The sequence below is a fragment of the Lutjanus erythropterus genome, chromosome 16 (genome assembly GCF_056507025.1).
Source record: "Lutjanus erythropterus isolate fLutEry1 chromosome 16, fLutEry1.hap2, whole genome shotgun sequence".
NCBI classification, from domain to species: domain Eukaryota; kingdom Metazoa; phylum Chordata; class Actinopteri; order Lutjaniformes; family Lutjanidae; genus Lutjanus; species Lutjanus erythropterus.
Window position 1 is genome coordinate 11298400 of NC_139332.1, and position 18609 is coordinate 11317008.

Sequence of the window (18609 nt, forward strand, 5' to 3'; positions counted from 1 at the left end):
TCCACACTGCCCCTTCATGGAAATATATTCACAGTAAATATAACTATGCTAATTGGTTGAAATTACATCTGGCATTCAGTTTTGTTTTCAAGGACAAACATAAAAGTTTGCACAGCTGTCCTTGTTAGGACATTGCTTAGACTTTCATTCATGGACAACCTAATCCAAACCTTAACCATAACTAATTTATGCCTAACCATAACTTCACACCTTACCCCTCACCCTACTCAGGACCTCAGAAATGACAATCTGGACTGGGCCTTGGTCCCATCAGGACTACTGGTCTCAACAAAATTGGTATTTGTTCCAGGAAAGATCCTAAAGACGTAACAAAACAGTGCATATGCATACAGATGCACAGCATTATGCATTCTGTTTTTAATTTTCTCATCTTAAATATTTAAAATCAAATATATAATAACAAAAAGATAAAATATCTGTTGATTTGGAGACATGTTTTGTCTTTTGGGCATACTTGGCATCATATCTGCATCTGAGACTCACTCCTGACTGCTCTGAACTTGGAAAACTTGCATGCTGGAGACTTTGCTGCGTTACTATGACAACCATCAACCACGAGCTGTTGTCACCAGTCTTAGCAATGACATGACTGCTTATTTAACAGTGATTTTGATCGTTTTTTGCTTGTTTTTTTTTTTTTGTTTCAAACATAATATGAAAATGTAGATTATATAAATGTCACTTTTGTCACTGTGGTGAAACTTAATTTAAAAAGTAATATAATAAACCTTAAACACCCAGGAACCAACTTAAATAATCCGTTTTAGTGGTTCATACTACCTTCAGAATCTATTTAAGTCCTCATAGCAGTTTTATCCTATCTGTATTTTGCAGAACCTTATCAACCCCTTCTCCAGCATGCCGTTTACACCTCAACAGGCAGAATGATTGGAAGGAAGAATGATTTTAAAGTCAAATAATTTGACCTGTGACACAGTTTACCTTTAACGCTTTTAATCAACTCCATATTTCTGCTTAATTACAGGTGTATAAAACAAGATGGCAGTTAATATAAATCTCTAAACATGAGCAACCGAAACAAAATTGATGCCACTTGGTCAGTGGAATAAATTTGTTAACCCATAAAAAACAGCTATATAAAATAAGACAAGCCATTTAACTAAAAAGCTGACTCCTGGAGGGGCTCCAAAAAATTAAAAGTCCCAGTGGAGTCCATTTCTGGGAGGGAATCCTTCTGCAGTGGCAGTGTGGCAAACAGAGACACCCACAGAGGCACGTCACCCTCGTCTACCACGTGATGTGGTCTTGGACCTGGGACAACAGCTCCTAGAGCTCGAACACGTCTTCAGTCGGGCCCTCAGCTTCGTCCTCAGCTGCTGGTCCCCTGGTTGCCGCTGTCGGCCTTTGGTTGCGACGATCCGTTTTCATCGCCGTTCTCCAAGTCCATCTCAGCCGCTCCTTCCTCCTCGGCATCCTTTTCCACCTCTCCCTCTCCCTCCTTACCTTCGTCCCTCTGTTTCTGCCCGAGGCCCTGTTTGTCTCTGAAGACCTCCACGCCTAGCATTCGGAGGTAATGAAACCTCTCGTTGCGGGGAACGAAGGCTCGGATGGACGTCTTTCCCCTCCAGCCACACAGCTGGATGGGACACTGAGGCTCCGCTGGGGTACTGAAACATAGGCAGGTGTCAGAAATGACCAAGGACATTCACTCAAAAGGATAATGATAAAAATAACTATAAAAAAAACTTACTTTGGGTTAGGAATGTACTTCAACACAATGCTACCCATATCTGTGGAGAGAAAGCAGCAGTGGATTATTCCAAACACCCATTTACATAGTTAATTACGTTATGATCTGAGAATTGCCCAGTATAAGTACAGTTTTCTGTTGCTGGTACTGCTCAGCTCCTCTTATGAGGTTTTTGGGTCAGTGCCTTGCTCAAGGGCAGCTCAGCACCACTAGTGAGGGAGACAGAGCATTACTCATTCACTTTCCTCTTTCATTCCACGCCAGCCGAGCCAGAAACCTTCCAGTCACTAATCCACTACTCTAACCTCTGGGCTGCACGGCTGCTCCACACATGATATTAGCTGTCGGTTTAAAAAAGAAACCTGCAGGATTACAACCTCTGTTGACACTTGACACTTTTTTTGTTGAGAACGGTTCGGTATTAGAATTTTCCAATGTTCTATATTTGTTGTAGATCAATAATGGCGTGTTCACACAGAAAGTGAAACTAACTTTGCTGTTAAGATCATTTTGCCAGAGTGTGTGGGCGTGTCAGCTCATGTCTGATTGAATGCTGCCTTGGGAGTTTTAGCATGGAAGCTAAAAAAAAAATGGACCGCTGTGGATGTGGGCAGCCGCAAAACATATTTTAGCCACCTAAACAAAGGACAACCAAAAAAAAAAAAAAAAACACACAATCAATGAGTGTACACTAGTACACTATATTTAGAACATGTTTGCAGCTGTAATTGTTATCAGACAGCATTTTCCGTGGGGAAGTGGAGTGGCCTCTGTGGACTGAAACAGTCTTTTTACCTCGTAGGACATGGGAGTTGTAGCAGTTTGTGTTACTTAGTTAGTGTTATTGGTGTGACTTTGGGTCTGAACGTTACTTGCTGCAGTTAGACCAGCAGCTCCCGTGTCTTTCACGGAAAAAAATAACTTTTTTTTTTTTTCCAATGGAGTTTTGTGGCTGTGAAGTGAGCACAGATGGCGGCTTCAGTTCACCGTCAGTAAAGGCTGTCTAACAGCAAAGTGAAGTGGGGAAAATGTTATAAATATAGCTTACACTTAAACAGATATTGATTTGGGCGGCAGGTTAAATAACTGTGTTAACGGGGTGATAAAACAGCTTTCGGCTCCACATTGTCGAGGTGGCTCAGACTGAGACAACAGTTACAGCAGCAGGAGCCGAAATGTTTTGTTGCATTCACATGGCAACTGACATGGATTTTTTTAATGATTGGTTTGTGGAATTAATTGCCTAATATTTGTGGTAAATCTCAGAGCACAAATGCCCAATTCAAACCCAAGACAAGTAAGAAAGTGTACAAATACTTGGATGATAATATTTCGAATTTGGATTAAATATTATTTCTAATATTTTTATATTCTTATTATGTACACAACACCCTAAATTATATGGTTAGAAGACTAGTGCATTTGGATTTACAGAGGCTTTAAGACTTTTTAATGCCCAGATAAAAATTAAATTTAAGCACAATTTTAAAAACCAAATGTGAAAATATAGGTGTACTCTTCTAAGTAAATATATAGTCAGTTCAAAATTATAAGTAAAGCAAAATGACAGAAACTGAGTTATAGAACATTTATCCAAATACATTTATTAACATGGAAAAGCAAACTCAATGATAGAGACTATAATTATCCAACAGCCAGAATATGACATGAGGCTGTATCACGGCAGAATTCTAATCTCTATGCTGAAAGTCAGTTAGAACCACAATAATCCTACAGGGCTCTGTTTTATAGTTTATACCTGCCTTTTTCATAAATAGGTAATGTCCATCCTGTCTCATTTAGCCTGCAGACAGTCTATTCCACATGTAGATTGGACTGATGATTGCCCTACGTTTTGTAGCTCATTGTTTCCAAAAGTGTTGGTTAGTTATTTACCCACTAATGCTTACGACATATTGTTTTGCCAATACTGTTCCTTGTATTTATGTTCTGAATAGGGAACGTGTGAACGACTGCACAGATTTGACCTGAGCATTTCTCTGAAATACTGGAGATTAAAGGCTTAAAGAGAAGCACTGGAGAGAGGGTTAAAATTATGGAGAACGTAAACCCGGAAACTGGTGATTTTGCAGGTTAGCTAATTAGCAAGCTCTTCCATGCCATCCAGACAGACAGACAGACGCTACGGTGTTCATCATTGGACAAAATTTGTGAATATGAACAGCAAGAACCTATAAAGCTCTAACAGGATAACAGATGGATTCAAATGCAACTCGAGCTGCTTTTGCTAAAGATTAAATTTACAGGCAGTTTGTGCCCAGCAAACTTTACACCATACTTACAGAATTGAAGGCCTTTTGTTGGTAAGTCTATATTTAAGACATTTTAAGCCCTTTTAACAACCTGTAGCCAGTCTGGGGAGCACAATCTTAACTAACATTAAACGTAACATATGTAAGTTCTGTCACTAGAGGTCTCTCTCACATTAAAACAATAACAAAAGATGTAATTTGATGACATCAGCTGATGAAAATCCATCTAACATGACTTGTGCAAAAATCTTGTTCATGGTTGAGGTAATGTATGATGACGTATCCCGTTTATCCTGTGTTTTCAAGGAGGTAATAGCAACTAGCGGCCATCAGGGAAACCATAACCTTGAATAAATTATACATTTTCTATTGTTGGAAACACTTGGGGTAATGTAAGCACACAACTCAACAAAATATATAACATATGCCTGGCCTTTTGATAATGTTACACATTATAGCTTAAATTACAGGGCTTTACTTTTCTGAAAGCAGTTATTTTGTTGGAATACATTTTTTATATTCTGGAATGAGAATCTTTTGGCCATGCGTACCTATTTTCTTGGCCTGAGCGTGAGCGTCGTCCTCCAGTTTGCTGAGGAAGGGGTTCTCCTGGGTCAGCAGCACTTTGATGTCCTCAACACTCACTGTGATTATCCTGGAGCGAATGTACGGCTGCAGAGTGTAGATACCCTGGTAGAACAGAGGAGCAAAGAGGTTGACACTGCAGACCAACATAATAAATACAGATTATTTACAGTTAGCAGTGCATATAAAATGCATTAATAATAAGTTTATTTAGGTGTGAACTCTGCCGTCTGGCTCCCTTGTTATTCAGCTGTGATCATCTCCTCTGTGGTGAATAAAACAATGATACTGAGAGTAACTTACTGCATATTTAAGGACCAGCTTATACAATGAAATGCATTTTGTAGGGTGCTGAAGGGATAGTTTGGATTATGTGATGTAGGGTTGTATGAGGTACTTACTGTGGACACTTTATTTTCACCCCTTTACTTTGCCATCAGACAGCCTTTTTGATGGGAAACGGCTGTTATATAAACCAAATATTGCTCTCACTAAACCAACCAAACTCCAGAGGCGAAATCAGTCATTTTACCTCACAGAATATGGGAGTTGCTGGTGTACCGGTGTCTTGATCTGTTTTTTTTTTGTGTTACTGTGTTACTTTGGTGAATTCAAAGTAACCTTTTAAAACACATGACACAAACAAACTAACAGATGGAGGCAGTGGTTGATCAACAGCTCCCGTGTTCTGAGAGGTAAAATTATTGATTATGCCTATGGGCTTTGGTTTGGATACTTGGCTCGTGTAGCAGTGGTTTTCCCTTTGAAAAGGCTGTGTGATGGCAAAGTAAAGTTGTGAAAATCACCTAAATATAGCGTACACTTAAACTGAGATGGACCGTTTTTAAGTGGTTTTGTTGTTGACCCCGTTCACAGCAGTACACTGCTCAGCTTTCATGCTGGTGCTCCTCTCTGCTTCCCCAAACTGTGGACGCGGTGACTATGGATAAGTCCCTCATACATCCCCACTTCAAATAATCCAAACTATGCCTTTAAAGTCCTGGAAATATAAAATATCAGCATGCATCACAGCATGTATCACTTCAAATCATGAGGTTGATTTGCATACAAAGAGGATTATGGGAATTGTGTGAAAATGCGCAGCTAAGGTGTGAAGAGAGAATGTTATGTTTTCACAATAATAACACAGCTTTCAATAAAGAACAGGTGGATTTACAGAAAATTATATTTACTCCACTGAAGATTTAATGTGTGAAAATGAGAAGTGGTGTTCAGGGTGAAAAAAAAAACGCAGTGTGTGTGAATGTGTGTATGTTTTACCTCCTGAGCCAGTCTGAAGGCACAGCCAAACTCCTCTCCGTCACTGTTGCGAGACCACACCTTCACCCCCGTGTTAATGACCTGAGAAACAAGTAAAAACAAGCTTGCTGACATATGGCTGTGCCCAAAAACAACACAATGATGCCAAATTCTAGGGTCTGGTTTTAAACTACACTAATTAACATCTCTCCGGAAACAGAATCAAGGGTAATTTCAACAAAAAAAGGACTAATTATGTGACTTGTGGTCTTGCAGCGTTACTGATGTTCACCAAAGTGCCTTGCTCACGGCTATACAAGATTTTACAGAACTGTGAGTAAACACAGTGCAGCTGGTCTCTGGTGTCCCAGCAGGAGTGGGAGGAAACTGTCAGTGATTTGCACAGCAAAAATTCAGCTACTCTTCTAACATAAATATGCATGTTGACTTTTTTAACAACCTAAGGGATGTGAAGCAAGTAAAATCAGCTTTGCATAATATTTTAATATGTGAACATGAAAGGGACAGCTCACCTCAGAATCAAAAATACATATTTCCTCTTACCTGTAGAGCTATTTATCCATTTTGATTGTTTTGCGGAGAGTCACCAAGTTTTTGAATTGTCAGCCTTCTCTCCAATATAATGGAACTAGATGGCACTAAGCTTGTGGTCCTCAAAGCACCAAAAAATACATTTGCAAAACTCAACAACATCATCTCTTTCTAGAAATCATGACTTAGTTACTCAAGATAATCCACAGACCTTGTTGCAAGCAGTTTTATGCAGGAACTATTTTCTTTCTACTGAATTACACCCAGCAACCAGATCAGTGCACATAAGGACGAGTGCATCTACTCATGGATGCGTAGATGAACTTTGACCTTAAGGCAAGAGAATGTAATAGACATTAAATATTTTCTTTTATTTTAAAAGGGAAGTGAACATGGGCGCCAGCTTTCAATCAACACTTCCAGAATGTAGAATAAATATGCCATTCACTGTGGTTTATCCCAATAAACAATGAGGAGAACAAAGAGACCGAGGAACACAAACACACACACACACACACACACACACACACACACACACACACAGAGCCACCTGTGCAGGTGCTACAGGGTGGAGGACCAGAGGGATTTGTGATATGAGAGGCTCCCATCTGTTAGCTGGTTCCCTCTGATGGGCTGGTACATGTACACAAACATACACACACACGCTAACACACACCTAATACACACAACATAAAAATAAACTGATATACCAATGTAAAGTCCACATGTCTGTATCCAAAAACCAGCCTGGGCACTACTATAAATAAACATAATTAAGTTTGTTTGACTACACTGTAGTTTGATGCATCGTCTCCAGGAAAGAACTCATTGATTTGTTGCATCTATTTTCTCCAGACTTCCATTATCATCAATAAACCTGATCTGAATGTGTTCAGTGATCTAAAAGAAACACACCTTCATGCGCTCACTGTTATTGAGCAGCACGTTGCGCAGCTCTTTGGAAACCATGTACAGGTGTCTCTTCTTGCCCTCGTGGGTCCTGGTCAGAACATTCAGTTTGGGGAAGTTGGGCGACAGGTCATAGAAAGTTCTGGAGAAAACAGAAAGAAAATACACAGTTGTGCTACACCAAAATGAAAATGATCATTTCTAGAGCTGCAACAATTAACAGATTAGTTGTCGACTGTTAAATTAAGAAGAAAAGTCAAAATTCTCTGTTTCCAGTTTCTAAGATGGGAATATTTTCAGATATATTCAGTAAACTGAATATCTTTGGGTTGTGGACAAAACAAAACACTTGAGGACATCACCTTTGGCTTTGGGAAACAATGATCAACATTTTTGATCATTTTCTTATTACTTTACAGACCAAACTATTAATCCATTAATCTAGAAAATAATCAAGAGATTAATTGACAATGAAATCATGATTGCAGCCCTAACATTTCCATGTCTCACACACATGGAGACACTCACTGTATGGTGTTGAACACCGGATCATCCTCAGTGAGAAACACAAAAGGATCTTCTTTATAACCGAATAGCCTCATCTTCTTAGAGGCTGGAGGCCTGAGAAACAGAGAGAGGAGAGACAGATGTCAAGTTATCAGTCACATTATTTAGTTCTGTTTATTTAAATTCGTATTTAATGCAAATATATATGTATATATATATATATATATATATATATATATATGAAATCTATATATATATATATGAAATATATATATATATATATATATATATATATATATAATGTAAATAATTTGACACTAGAAGTGCTGGAATCAAATAATTAATTGTTGTATAAGATTTCAAAATGTTTTATTTTCACACAAATCTCTTAGTTCAACAAAAGAAAATAATGATACACTACAGAAAAGACTAGAAAGCCGATCTAAAACACATGAACATATTGAGGCATACAACACAATGTAATGTGTATAATAATTCAATAATACAATGTATTGTTTCTGGCAGGTTTTGTTCTTCTCCAAACCTGGCACTGCCTCTGCTGCTATTAGTTATCTTTGTCATTTTTGTGCATTTTATTGTGCAAAAAAAATAAAACAAAAAGGGAAACAGTGCTATTTGTAAGAAGGAAACTGTACATTACAGCTGTCCCCGGTCTCCCCTACTGTATGTCTAAAATTGTTTAATTATTCCAATGATTAAGACAATTTAGCATAATTATTTGTATTTTAATTGTTCTCTGACACAAATAAAAAAATAAAATCAAACCGTTGTGGCTGTTCTAGTGTTAAATAAAGCTTTCATGGAGGAAATGCATTTTGTCACAGAACCTTTTAACGATGACCTTTATATCAATCATAAACATGTCCGACAATCATGAATGAAAATTGTTTGACATTTTACATATTTCTTCAGTGTTGGAGTATTATTCCAGTGATTTATCATTCAAAGCCACGTAACTCTGTTTTTCGTAACTTTGCATTTGTTCATTAGCTCACTAGACCAACATGACTCACCCACACACTCCGTCTTGTTTGGCCGTGGTCTCCTGGGCCAAGGGAGCTCCTTTGGGTGCCTCCTCCTCTGCCTCTCCGTCGACTTTTCCCTCTGGGCATCCCGCCTCTCCCTCCTCCTCCGCAGCGGCGCTCTCGAGGAGGCGGGGGGTGTCTGCTGGGGTCGAGGCCGCTGGAGAGCCTCCAGACTGGGGCGCTGAGAGGGATGAGACGTCCTTCCTCAGCTGGAGACGACGGGGAGGGAGATGAGCAGACAAAGAAGAAAGAAAGAGAAGAAAGTCCCAGCTGTGGTTAGTAACGCTGAACAGGTGAGTGATGGCAAGGGGAGGGGGTGGGGGGGGGTGGCTACTGCTGGTTCAACACACACAACCACATGGGGGGAGTTCTGCTCCATTTCCCTCTTCAACTAAGACTGACAATCTAATCATCCATTAAGTGTGTGTGTTTGTGTGGAAGTACCTTGGGATATCTTTTGTTCCAAGGCATCGGAGCTTTCTTCACCAGCACGGCCACAAAGAAACCTCCAGTGTTCTGGTGATGTGGCAGAATCCTCATACTGACATAAAAAAAACACACACAGAAACATATATCATGCTTTGAGTTATGTGCTGCCACCTGCTGTTAAGATAAACACTTTTTTTTTTCCAACGTTAAATAAAAAGCTGCTCTGGCAACATGTGACAATAGCTCCATCTGCTGGCTGCATTGTCTCTGTCTCAGCATTAAAGCAAAAGCTGCAGAGCAGAAATGACATCATCCTCCATTATGTGAGAGTGCAGGTGTGTTCACGTATGAGCATCCATGCAGACTGCGTGGGTGTGTGTAGGAGTGTGTGTGTGTGTGTGTAGCTGTGCCAAGAAAATAAATCAGACATATTACTCAGCTAATGAATTTGGCATCAATGAAGACACATTTGTGTGTGCTTGTATTTTTCTGCTTTCATGAGAACAAAATACTCTCTGGAGGATGAAAAGACGGGAAAAAATTAGCTAAATTAAGGTTAGGGTTTGGGAGGGAAAGGAGTTGGATCGTGTTAAATGGACCTTCTTTTTCTATACGCTCAAAAAATTCCACCAAGGGGAACATTTTATTAGATGGATACATCTTTTTATAAGCACGTCTTTGCTACTGAACACACCAACAGAACAAACTGATTATTTTGGCTCTCAGACTGGCGTTAAATGAGGCTCCCCGTTCTCTCGGCTTCTATTTTCTTTGGCTGTAGAGCCTTTAGCCAGCGCCATTAGAACTGAACGGACCATACACAGACTTAAAGATTAAAGGGATAGTTTGGATTAATTGAAGTCAGGTTGTATGAGGTACTTCTAGAGAGTTGGTCTACTGTCTTCATTAGGTGGCGGTCCACACCACACGCTCCCAGTTTGAAGCAGCAGCAGGAGTGGTGGTGTAGGAAGTTAAGAAATCTACTGCTGTGGACAGGGTCTAAAATCAATATCAGTTTAAGCGCAGGCTATATCTAGAATATTTTCACCTTTCTACTTTGCCAACAGACAGCGTTTTATGAGCTTTCATGACGATGTTCATCTCTGCTACTCCAAACTGGGGATGTGTCAGCTGTCATTTGGTAGTTAAAGTAGTCATGAATGAAACAGACATGAAGACATAAACAAACACAGGTGACAGATGAACATCCTATGCATGTCTGGTTGATATGAATGGACATCATTCAGTATAAAGAAGGTATGAAATACATAAGCTGTTCTTTTGAAACACACATTTAAGGTGTGCCAGATATGCTTGGATACATTAAACTATGATAGTCTTAGAGGACGGGACTGATTTACTGGTCAAAGTTCTGTAATGATGCCAAAAACAATTGCCGGGGCGCCCCTGTAGCTCAGATGGTAAAGCCCACGTCCCATGTAGAGAGGCTGTTAATCCTCTGCAGCGGCCGCCAGTTCAACTCCCGCCTGCGGCCCATTTGCTGCATATCATCCCCTCTCTCTCTCTCTACCCCTTTTCCTGTCGTATCTTCAGCTGTCTCTGTCAAAATAAAGGCAACAGGCCAAAACCCCAAAAATAATCTTTGCAGAAGCGACTTGGTTGATTTCCATATAATTACAAACCAGTTTAGCGCCATCCTTTGGACAAATTTTGAAAAAATTAATTAATTTTTGACACTTCAAATACTCCTTTAAAAAAAACAGCTTCCCACTCTCCCTGCTCCTATTTGCTTTGGTTATAGAGCCTTAAAATAAAGCCATTAGAACCAAGCTGACCATACTTGGACTTAAAGATTAAGGTTTGGGGAAAGTTATGGGAAAGAAAGTCCTCCACATTTTATGACAGTGCAAAGCTTTAGTGTGTGTGTGTGTGTGTGTGTGTGAACATACCATCTCTCCAGATGCATGCTGGCAACTTTCTCTGGGTCCTTTAGCGGGAACATGGTGGGGCGGATCTGTGTGTGACGACTGCTCGGAACCTCAGACCAGTCTGAGTACCACTGGCCCTCCTTGGTCATCAGCTGCAGAGACAAGAACTGTTTAATGAAAGTGATCCACAGTCAGGACACAAACTGACCTACAAAATTCTGTCCGACTCTGAACCTGAAGCGCCTCCATGACTTAAACACTGTTTTCTCTATGGTTTGTTGTTGTAGCGGTTGGGTTTGTTTTCGTAATGACCGCCAAAGACGAAACCTTCCAGTACCTTCCAGGAAGTGACCCCAGGCATCCACTTCAGCCCTGGCAGATCAGCTGAGCAGTCGGCCAGCTCCAGCGCTCCTGGCAGTGGGGATGGGAAAGACATTACAACTTGGCAGAAAAATACTGGAGTGGTTATATTTAGATGTCATTTTCATGTACTAAACTTTGATTATTGCCAGCTCAAAAAGTGAAGCAGGCTCTACAGCTACTGACCTTGTGTGTTTTAGCATGAAGGGAGTTTTGTCCTGCAGACCACCATGGCAGAAGAAAAATAAGACTCCTCTCCTTGGGAGTGTTTAGCAGTATGATATCATAGCAGAAATGTTCTGCATGGGCATTCATTTTTGCTAATACAATGTTCCTTCATCCAGAACACAGAACCCCAGCAGAAACTCATTTGCTTACATTATTACACCGCACAGGCTTTTCCAAAGGACCAGACACGGATGAATATGCATAAGTTAAATGATCATACCACATTTCCCACGCTTGTTTTAAGAAATACATGTTTTTGTGCTGTGCATGAATCAGATAAACATCAGTCCAGTATGTGATAGCTTCAAGACCAACAAATCCAAAATTAATTAGCAGCTATTTTCATTACTAATTTAACCAAAGCAACAACAATTGATTCATTGAGAAATTAATTGGGAGATTAATCACTAATAAAAAATAATCATTAGCTGCAGCCTAAAGCATCGCAGTAATGAGCTGAGCATCAGTGCTCCTGAAACAAAAACACCAAGCTACTGCTACAACACAAGCAAGTCCTCTGTAGGAGAACCGTAACTGTGAGCTGGTTGTATGTTAGTTGTAAACTAGTTGTACACTTGTTGTAAGCTAATACACACCACAGGTAACTTTGTGACTAGACATGAAACAGCATGAAGAATTCATATCATCATTATAGTCACCAAAATGAAAAAACATTTATCAGATGTTCAGAAAATACTGATACACACACTGAGCCCATTTCACCAACTTTTATATTGTGAACCTTTCAACAATTTGAAATGGCATCATGTCCTTTGTGACGTCAATGTTTTCACTGATGAAAAATAGACCCACGTGGACTGGATGATGCATCTTTGGATGATGCTGGTGTTTAATGTTGCACGGTTTAAGGCTTTGTATTGTTCAAAAAATTCAGATTGTGCTACAGGTACCTTGACCTCAATACTGATTCCTTAATGATACTTTTTTCAAAATCAATTTTATCAAAACCATTTTAACAAAAACATTACTCACTTTATAGGAAGAAGCTGCTCAAAGACCTAAGAACACCAGCAGTAACTATTTTTACTCTGCACACTTTACTCAACCTGGATGACTGCAATAAAATGAGGAAACTAATGGAATATCTGTACGGCAATGGACTAAATAAAAAATATAAATAACAAAACTCCATAGGTATCAACAAGGAATATTTCAATACTCAATAGTCCTGAAGCAATTAACATTTGTTACTCAGTCCTGACATGGTAATCAAACTGCTGTAATGACAATTTAAATTTGAAACACTAATACTAATTGGGAATTTTATCATGTTCTTTCCTTAAACCAGTAATCTTTTCATCCCTATATGTAACAAAGATCATTTTAATCAAATATATGTGGTTGATGTGATGGAGGCAAGAGATGAACTGGAACATGGAACATAAGGTCAATAGACTATTCAGGTAGAAAGGCTTAAGTAACAGAATAAAAGCACATGAAAAACTAAAATTCAACTCTCATTTGAATAGAAAGTCTACCACATATTGCTTAAATTGTATAGCCCTTTGAGTGTGTGTGTGTTACCTTCACTCTTCTCCAGCAGTGCTGCGATGACAGCTTCGTCCTCTATAGGGTTGAGTGAACAGGTGGAGTAGACCATTCTCCCTCCCACCGCCAGCTGTTCAACACCACGCACAGCAATACGCAGCTGCAGCCTGGCAAACACACACACACACACACTCTGTAATCCTACAATTTTTTTTTTTTAATTAGCACCAAAAGAACACACTCCTCTCCCTTGTCGTTTAGTCAATTTGGTCTACCACACGAGCGCGTGAATTCCTGTGTTGTCGCAAAAGCGCAAACGCATGTTCGCCCCCACTCACCCGTGGAGGTGCAGGCTGTTGCTGGTCGTCCACTTCTTCCACACGTCTATGTTCTTCCTCATGGTGCCGTCTCCGCTGCAGAGCACAGACAGCAGTCAGACACATCGCCCGTTTGGCCAGAGGCACTGAAACCACCAGAGATCCTCGACACTTCTCACAGGGCAAAAATGTCTGCCAAACACAAACAGTCTAAACGGCGGGCTTTAGCTGACTGCTCACATCACTGCTGCCTGCCCGCCTCTCTCTGTCTTCATTATGGCTTTTCCTCCCTCTCCCTATGTTGTGTTTGGCAGGGCCTCCTGGCTTCAGCACTACAGCTGGCCAAACTCAGCGGCATTTGCAAACAAATGCAGCTCTGTTTTGGCCATAAAATCGCGATAGATTTCAAGAGGAGAAGAATGTTTTATCACCAAGTCTGTACTGAAACATTAACAACAAAAACACTATTAAGAGCCACTTATATGAACCTGTAAAAACCCTGCATTTGTCAGATTGGGTGAAGGCTCAACTCCATCTGTCACACAGAATCTCTTCTCCAGCCAAAAAAAAGAAAAAACTACATATACAAAAGAGCTTATCAACCATATTTCTTCCTTCCTCCACAGACTTCTATACCCTAACTCTCCCGCAGTACTGTAATACGTGTCAGTGATTTAAGGCAGACCTGCAGGGCACGTCACACAGGATGCGGTCATACAAGAGGATGTCCTTCCTGCCGTTGACGTCGATCTGGAGCGTAGGGATGCAGGAGGCATCGTGGTTGACCACCATGATGCAGGGGCTGTTGAGGCGCTTGGCTTGGTGCACCAGCAGGTAGCAGCGCTTGTTGTCCACGTCGTTGGCAATGACAAAGCCCTCTGAGGGGAAGAGGAGTGGATCAAAGTGAACAGCTGTTAAAGTGGGGTCACAGTGGCATGGACTTCTGATTCACTCTTTGGTTGCTTTGTACTGTGTAACATAGATACTGATTTATGTTCAGATATACTCTGCGCTTGATAATTACAATAAAGCATGACCGGAGGGGTGTAAGTGAGATTAATGGGTTAGCAGGGTGTAAAGCCAGACTTTTAAATGTCATGAAGATTGCTCTCTTTTAACCTGAGTAACTTATACTGCATATCTAAGCTGCTCCGGAGGAAGTTTTGTTCAGAATTTCAGATTAAGTCAACTGTAAAAAGTGCTGCCCATTCACTAATTATTTTGTGATATAGATTCTCAGCTGATGGCAGACATTACTGTACATAAACAACCTGTTGAGCCATATATTAACAATGTCACCCAACAAAGCTGTGAAATATAATTAGAGCAGCACAAACGCATGCATCGCACTGCCATGGGACCCTACATGCATTCACAGTTGGTGATGTAGTAAAGTAAGTCTGTTTTACCCTGCTGGTGTTATACCTCAGAGCAACTATTAGAAAACTGATTAGTCTATTGGTATTTATCACATAATATTCATCACATCAATAAAATTCATTTCACTTTGATTTGGCTAATAACTTATTGATTTCTATGAATCCTTCACAATGGGACAGTGTTAGTGAATGGGTGTCGTGCAGAGTTATTATAGTTTTGTGATTTCCATTTTGGTCTCTTTTCTATTTTGTTTTTAATTAAGTTTAGTTTCAGTTAGCTTCAAGTGTGGTCTTTGATCATTTCAGTTCAGGTTTTGGTAGTGTCAGAGTTTTTTTCTTTTTTATTATAATATAGTTGTTGTTTTTTTGTCAGGGGCTGGATTTTTAAAAGTTCTGAATAAAGTATATAGTATTTGGCTTACAATAGAAGAAAACACTTTGTGAAGGCAGATGACTCAGTCTCTAACAAATGCACCAATGTCTCCTCATGTTTGATGTGGTGACAAATTTGATTATTATTATTATTTGAAATATTTTTTATATTATTCATAAAAGAAATCCTGGTTTAACACAGAAAGGTGATAACCACCATCTTGATACCTGTCATCTCTGACTCGGGTTTTAGGTTTTGTTGAGCCAGCTAACACCAAGAGAGCTTGACTATATCAAACTTAATTTGTGGTATACCCTTCAAATTTTTTTTCCCAGTTAAAAACAAAGTAATCAGTCATTGCAGCACATTTCCTGGTATTAAATGTGTGGTACATACCTGGAAACGGCACGTCCATGTCAGCATGGAGCATCTCAATGAGCTGGGCTGTCTTCGACCCTGGAGCTGCACACATGTCCAGGATCTGCACAGAAACACATGAACGTCTACACTTCAAAACCATTATCTTTCTTGGAAGACTGCTGTTTTCCAGCCAGTGGGAAAGAGTTTTAGAAGAGGACACAAGGGAGGACAAAATAATAAACAGAAAATGCATTAAGCACTGACAGGCGTGACTATTCTTAACCTTCAAAGAGGGCTTTTACCTTGTGGTGGGACTCAATCTTCAGGAGGAGAGGAGGGATCATACTGACAGCTTCCTGTCGGCTGATGTTACCCTGCAAGGACAAACACAAAAATGATGCTCGTCTCTTCAATTCTTTGACAAGTTCTGACACTGTGTTCTACTTATTTTTCAACCACCTGTCCAGGGTAAATTTGTGAACAAGGCCAATATTCAAACCTTGAGTTCTCCTGTTACAAGTTAACTTCGTACATGGTGTCTATGGTAGATTTTCTGTTCGGTTTGTGTTTGACTCACCGACTCTGTCTCGCTGACCAGAAACTGGTGGAACTTCTCCAGCAGGGGAGACTTCCTGATGATCTTCCTACTCATGTTAGTGTGCCAGGCCTGCTCATCAGGATACCTGGAGAGGACAGAACATAGACAGTGTGTCCAGAGTTTCAAGTCCAAATCTGTGTGTCAGCCTTGGCTGAACCAGGAGATCTTACCAGCTCAGAGCTTGTGGAGCCTCAATCTTCTGGCCATCAATCTCCACCTCCTGAATATCCTTAAAGTATTTTTCCTTCAGACAGTGAAGGATTTCCTTGGCATGGCTGGAACAAGACAGAACGCAGGAGAATTTGAGAATATAGTAACAAAATCCAATCCCCTTTACAAGCTCAAATGTTGAAGCTTAGATGAAAATGATGCAGATGTTGTGGGTTGGGGGTGTGCACTTGCCAGAAAGTAAAGGCAAATTGATTTTCCACGTCTTGCATAATGATGAGCATGACACTTCTTGCGAACAAGACAAAGAGTCTGAATCCTGGTTGTAAATGAGCTCAGCTCACCTCTTGTATCCAGTGATGCGGATGGTTGCTGGCAGCGGTTCCCTCATTGCATCCATAAACTGTTCAAACTCTCCATCAGGCACCAGGCCTTGTTCCTTGTAGTAGTGCTCAAACAGCTTATTCTCCTTGACAATGTCAGCATAGCCAGCTCCCCAGCCCTGAACACATGGATGCAAACTTATTAGTCGAGATCACTGAATATTTGAACTGCCTTTCTGTACGGAAATAACTTGAAAAGCACCAACAGAATTTGTTTAAATCATTTAGATCAGGGAGTCCCAAACATTTTCATTTCAAGCACTCCCACAATAGTTGCACATTAGGCCACAGTCCCCCAGTTTGAGGGGATTTTGTCTTACGGAAACCTCTCCGAATACTTTTTTAGATTTGGACGTAGTGAAGTCCTCCTTCTGCTAGGCCCCCATTCAACTCATTCAAGGATCCTTGTTGGTCCCCAGACCCCAGTTTGAAAACCACAGATTCAGAGATGGGACAGTGTATATGAATAAATACAAATTATTAAAAAAAAATGACAGAATTGCCCAAAATGCTATTTTTCACCAAATGGGGATGCAATCACTTAATTTTAAACAGAAAATAAAGAATTTCATTCAAAATTCTATCATTTTAGTGTTTTCTTGCTTCTGGTCAAGGGTACACAATTTGGAGAACATGTCATACCTCCACTGTGGTTTTAGCATGGTCTTATCATCGATTCGGCATGTAATAAACCACAAACAGTACAGTTAAGTTTTTGCAACGCTGCTTGACTGATTTCATTCATTCCTAGGCTTGTAAGAGGTAAACCATCATCCCCTTACCTGTTCGTATAGCGACATAATACTAACACAACCAGAGTAAAGTCTGGTGAAGCCCACAAAAAGGCAAGTATCTAAGCAAAACTTTAACGTGACAAATGATGGTCACACATGGTTTTGATGAAAACAGCAGAGTTAACGGTAGCTAACAGTAAATCACTCAGGGGTTGCAGTTGTTTAACAGTGTCACAGTTGCACGACTGCACCAGTTTAGTACAGATAACTTGTAACAAACGACCGAGTTCATCCTAGGTAGTAAATAAAAATAATATGTGACCTGGCTGAGCAATTTACACCCAACATTAGCAAGAGTTACTGCATCTTGTGTGTGAATCTTACAGCGTTGTCTCTGTTATCCCTGCCGGCAGGCTGGTTTTTCTGCCGCTGCCTGCTTCTTTTCCCCATGTTGGAATAGCAGACAACTCTGGAGAAAAGTCTGCGGAACGACGTGGTAGATGGACGCTGAGAAAAGCGACCTGCAGATCGGGTAAAATGTAAATCTACGGAGGCTTTTGCTGTGGCGTGTATACTCGAAACGTGTTGCCTCTGACGCACGTGAATCAGGACCTTTCGAGGTGGCCAAGAAATCTGCCTGAAATAAAGTGAGCTTGCGACAGTTCGTGGATTTTTCGTTTGTTTTTTTTTATAATTATGACACTAAAATATTCATATTTATTTGCACATTTTCGTGTAATATAAAATAATTACATCGTGAACGAAATTTCTTTAATAAGACTCACTTATTTCGTTTATCTCTTTTCGTTTTTGACATTTCTTTTTACGTTATTGATATTATTTCATAATAGTGTTTATATTGTGTTTATTGTAAATCACTAGGTCATTGTTTACAATTGATTAAATACGCAAATTACGTATGAATATGTATTAGTGGCGTGAAACGCCTCACGATATCGTTTCTGGGAGGGAACTCTAGACCCGCGAAAGGTCTCGCGAGAGTACTCATTGTAACCCA

The 18609-nt window shown here is 40.1% G+C and overlaps 1 protein-coding gene across 1 annotated transcript; it reads right to left on the reverse strand.

Moving 5' to 3' along the window:
- Positions 1 to 958: 958 nt before the first annotated feature.
- On the reverse strand, positions 959 to 18192 carry nsun2 (NOP2/Sun RNA methyltransferase 2). Its single transcript, XM_084739156.1, has 19 exons — positions 17976 to 18192; positions 16819 to 16976; positions 16477 to 16581; positions 16286 to 16391; positions 16011 to 16082; positions 15745 to 15829; positions 14282 to 14474; positions 13618 to 13692; positions 13316 to 13446; positions 11520 to 11593; positions 11204 to 11334; positions 9309 to 9405; positions 8853 to 9073; positions 7840 to 7932; positions 7318 to 7453; positions 5872 to 5952; positions 4557 to 4695; positions 1733 to 1772; positions 959 to 1649 (listed from the first exon to the last, which is right to left on the reverse strand). Exons 1-19 carry the CDS (start codon positions 18039 to 18041, stop codon positions 1352 to 1354), a joined length of 2301 nt encoding a protein of 766 aa, XP_084595282.1. The 5' UTR covers positions 18042 to 18192; the 3' UTR covers positions 959 to 1351.
- Positions 18193 to 18609: the final 417 nt, after the last annotated feature.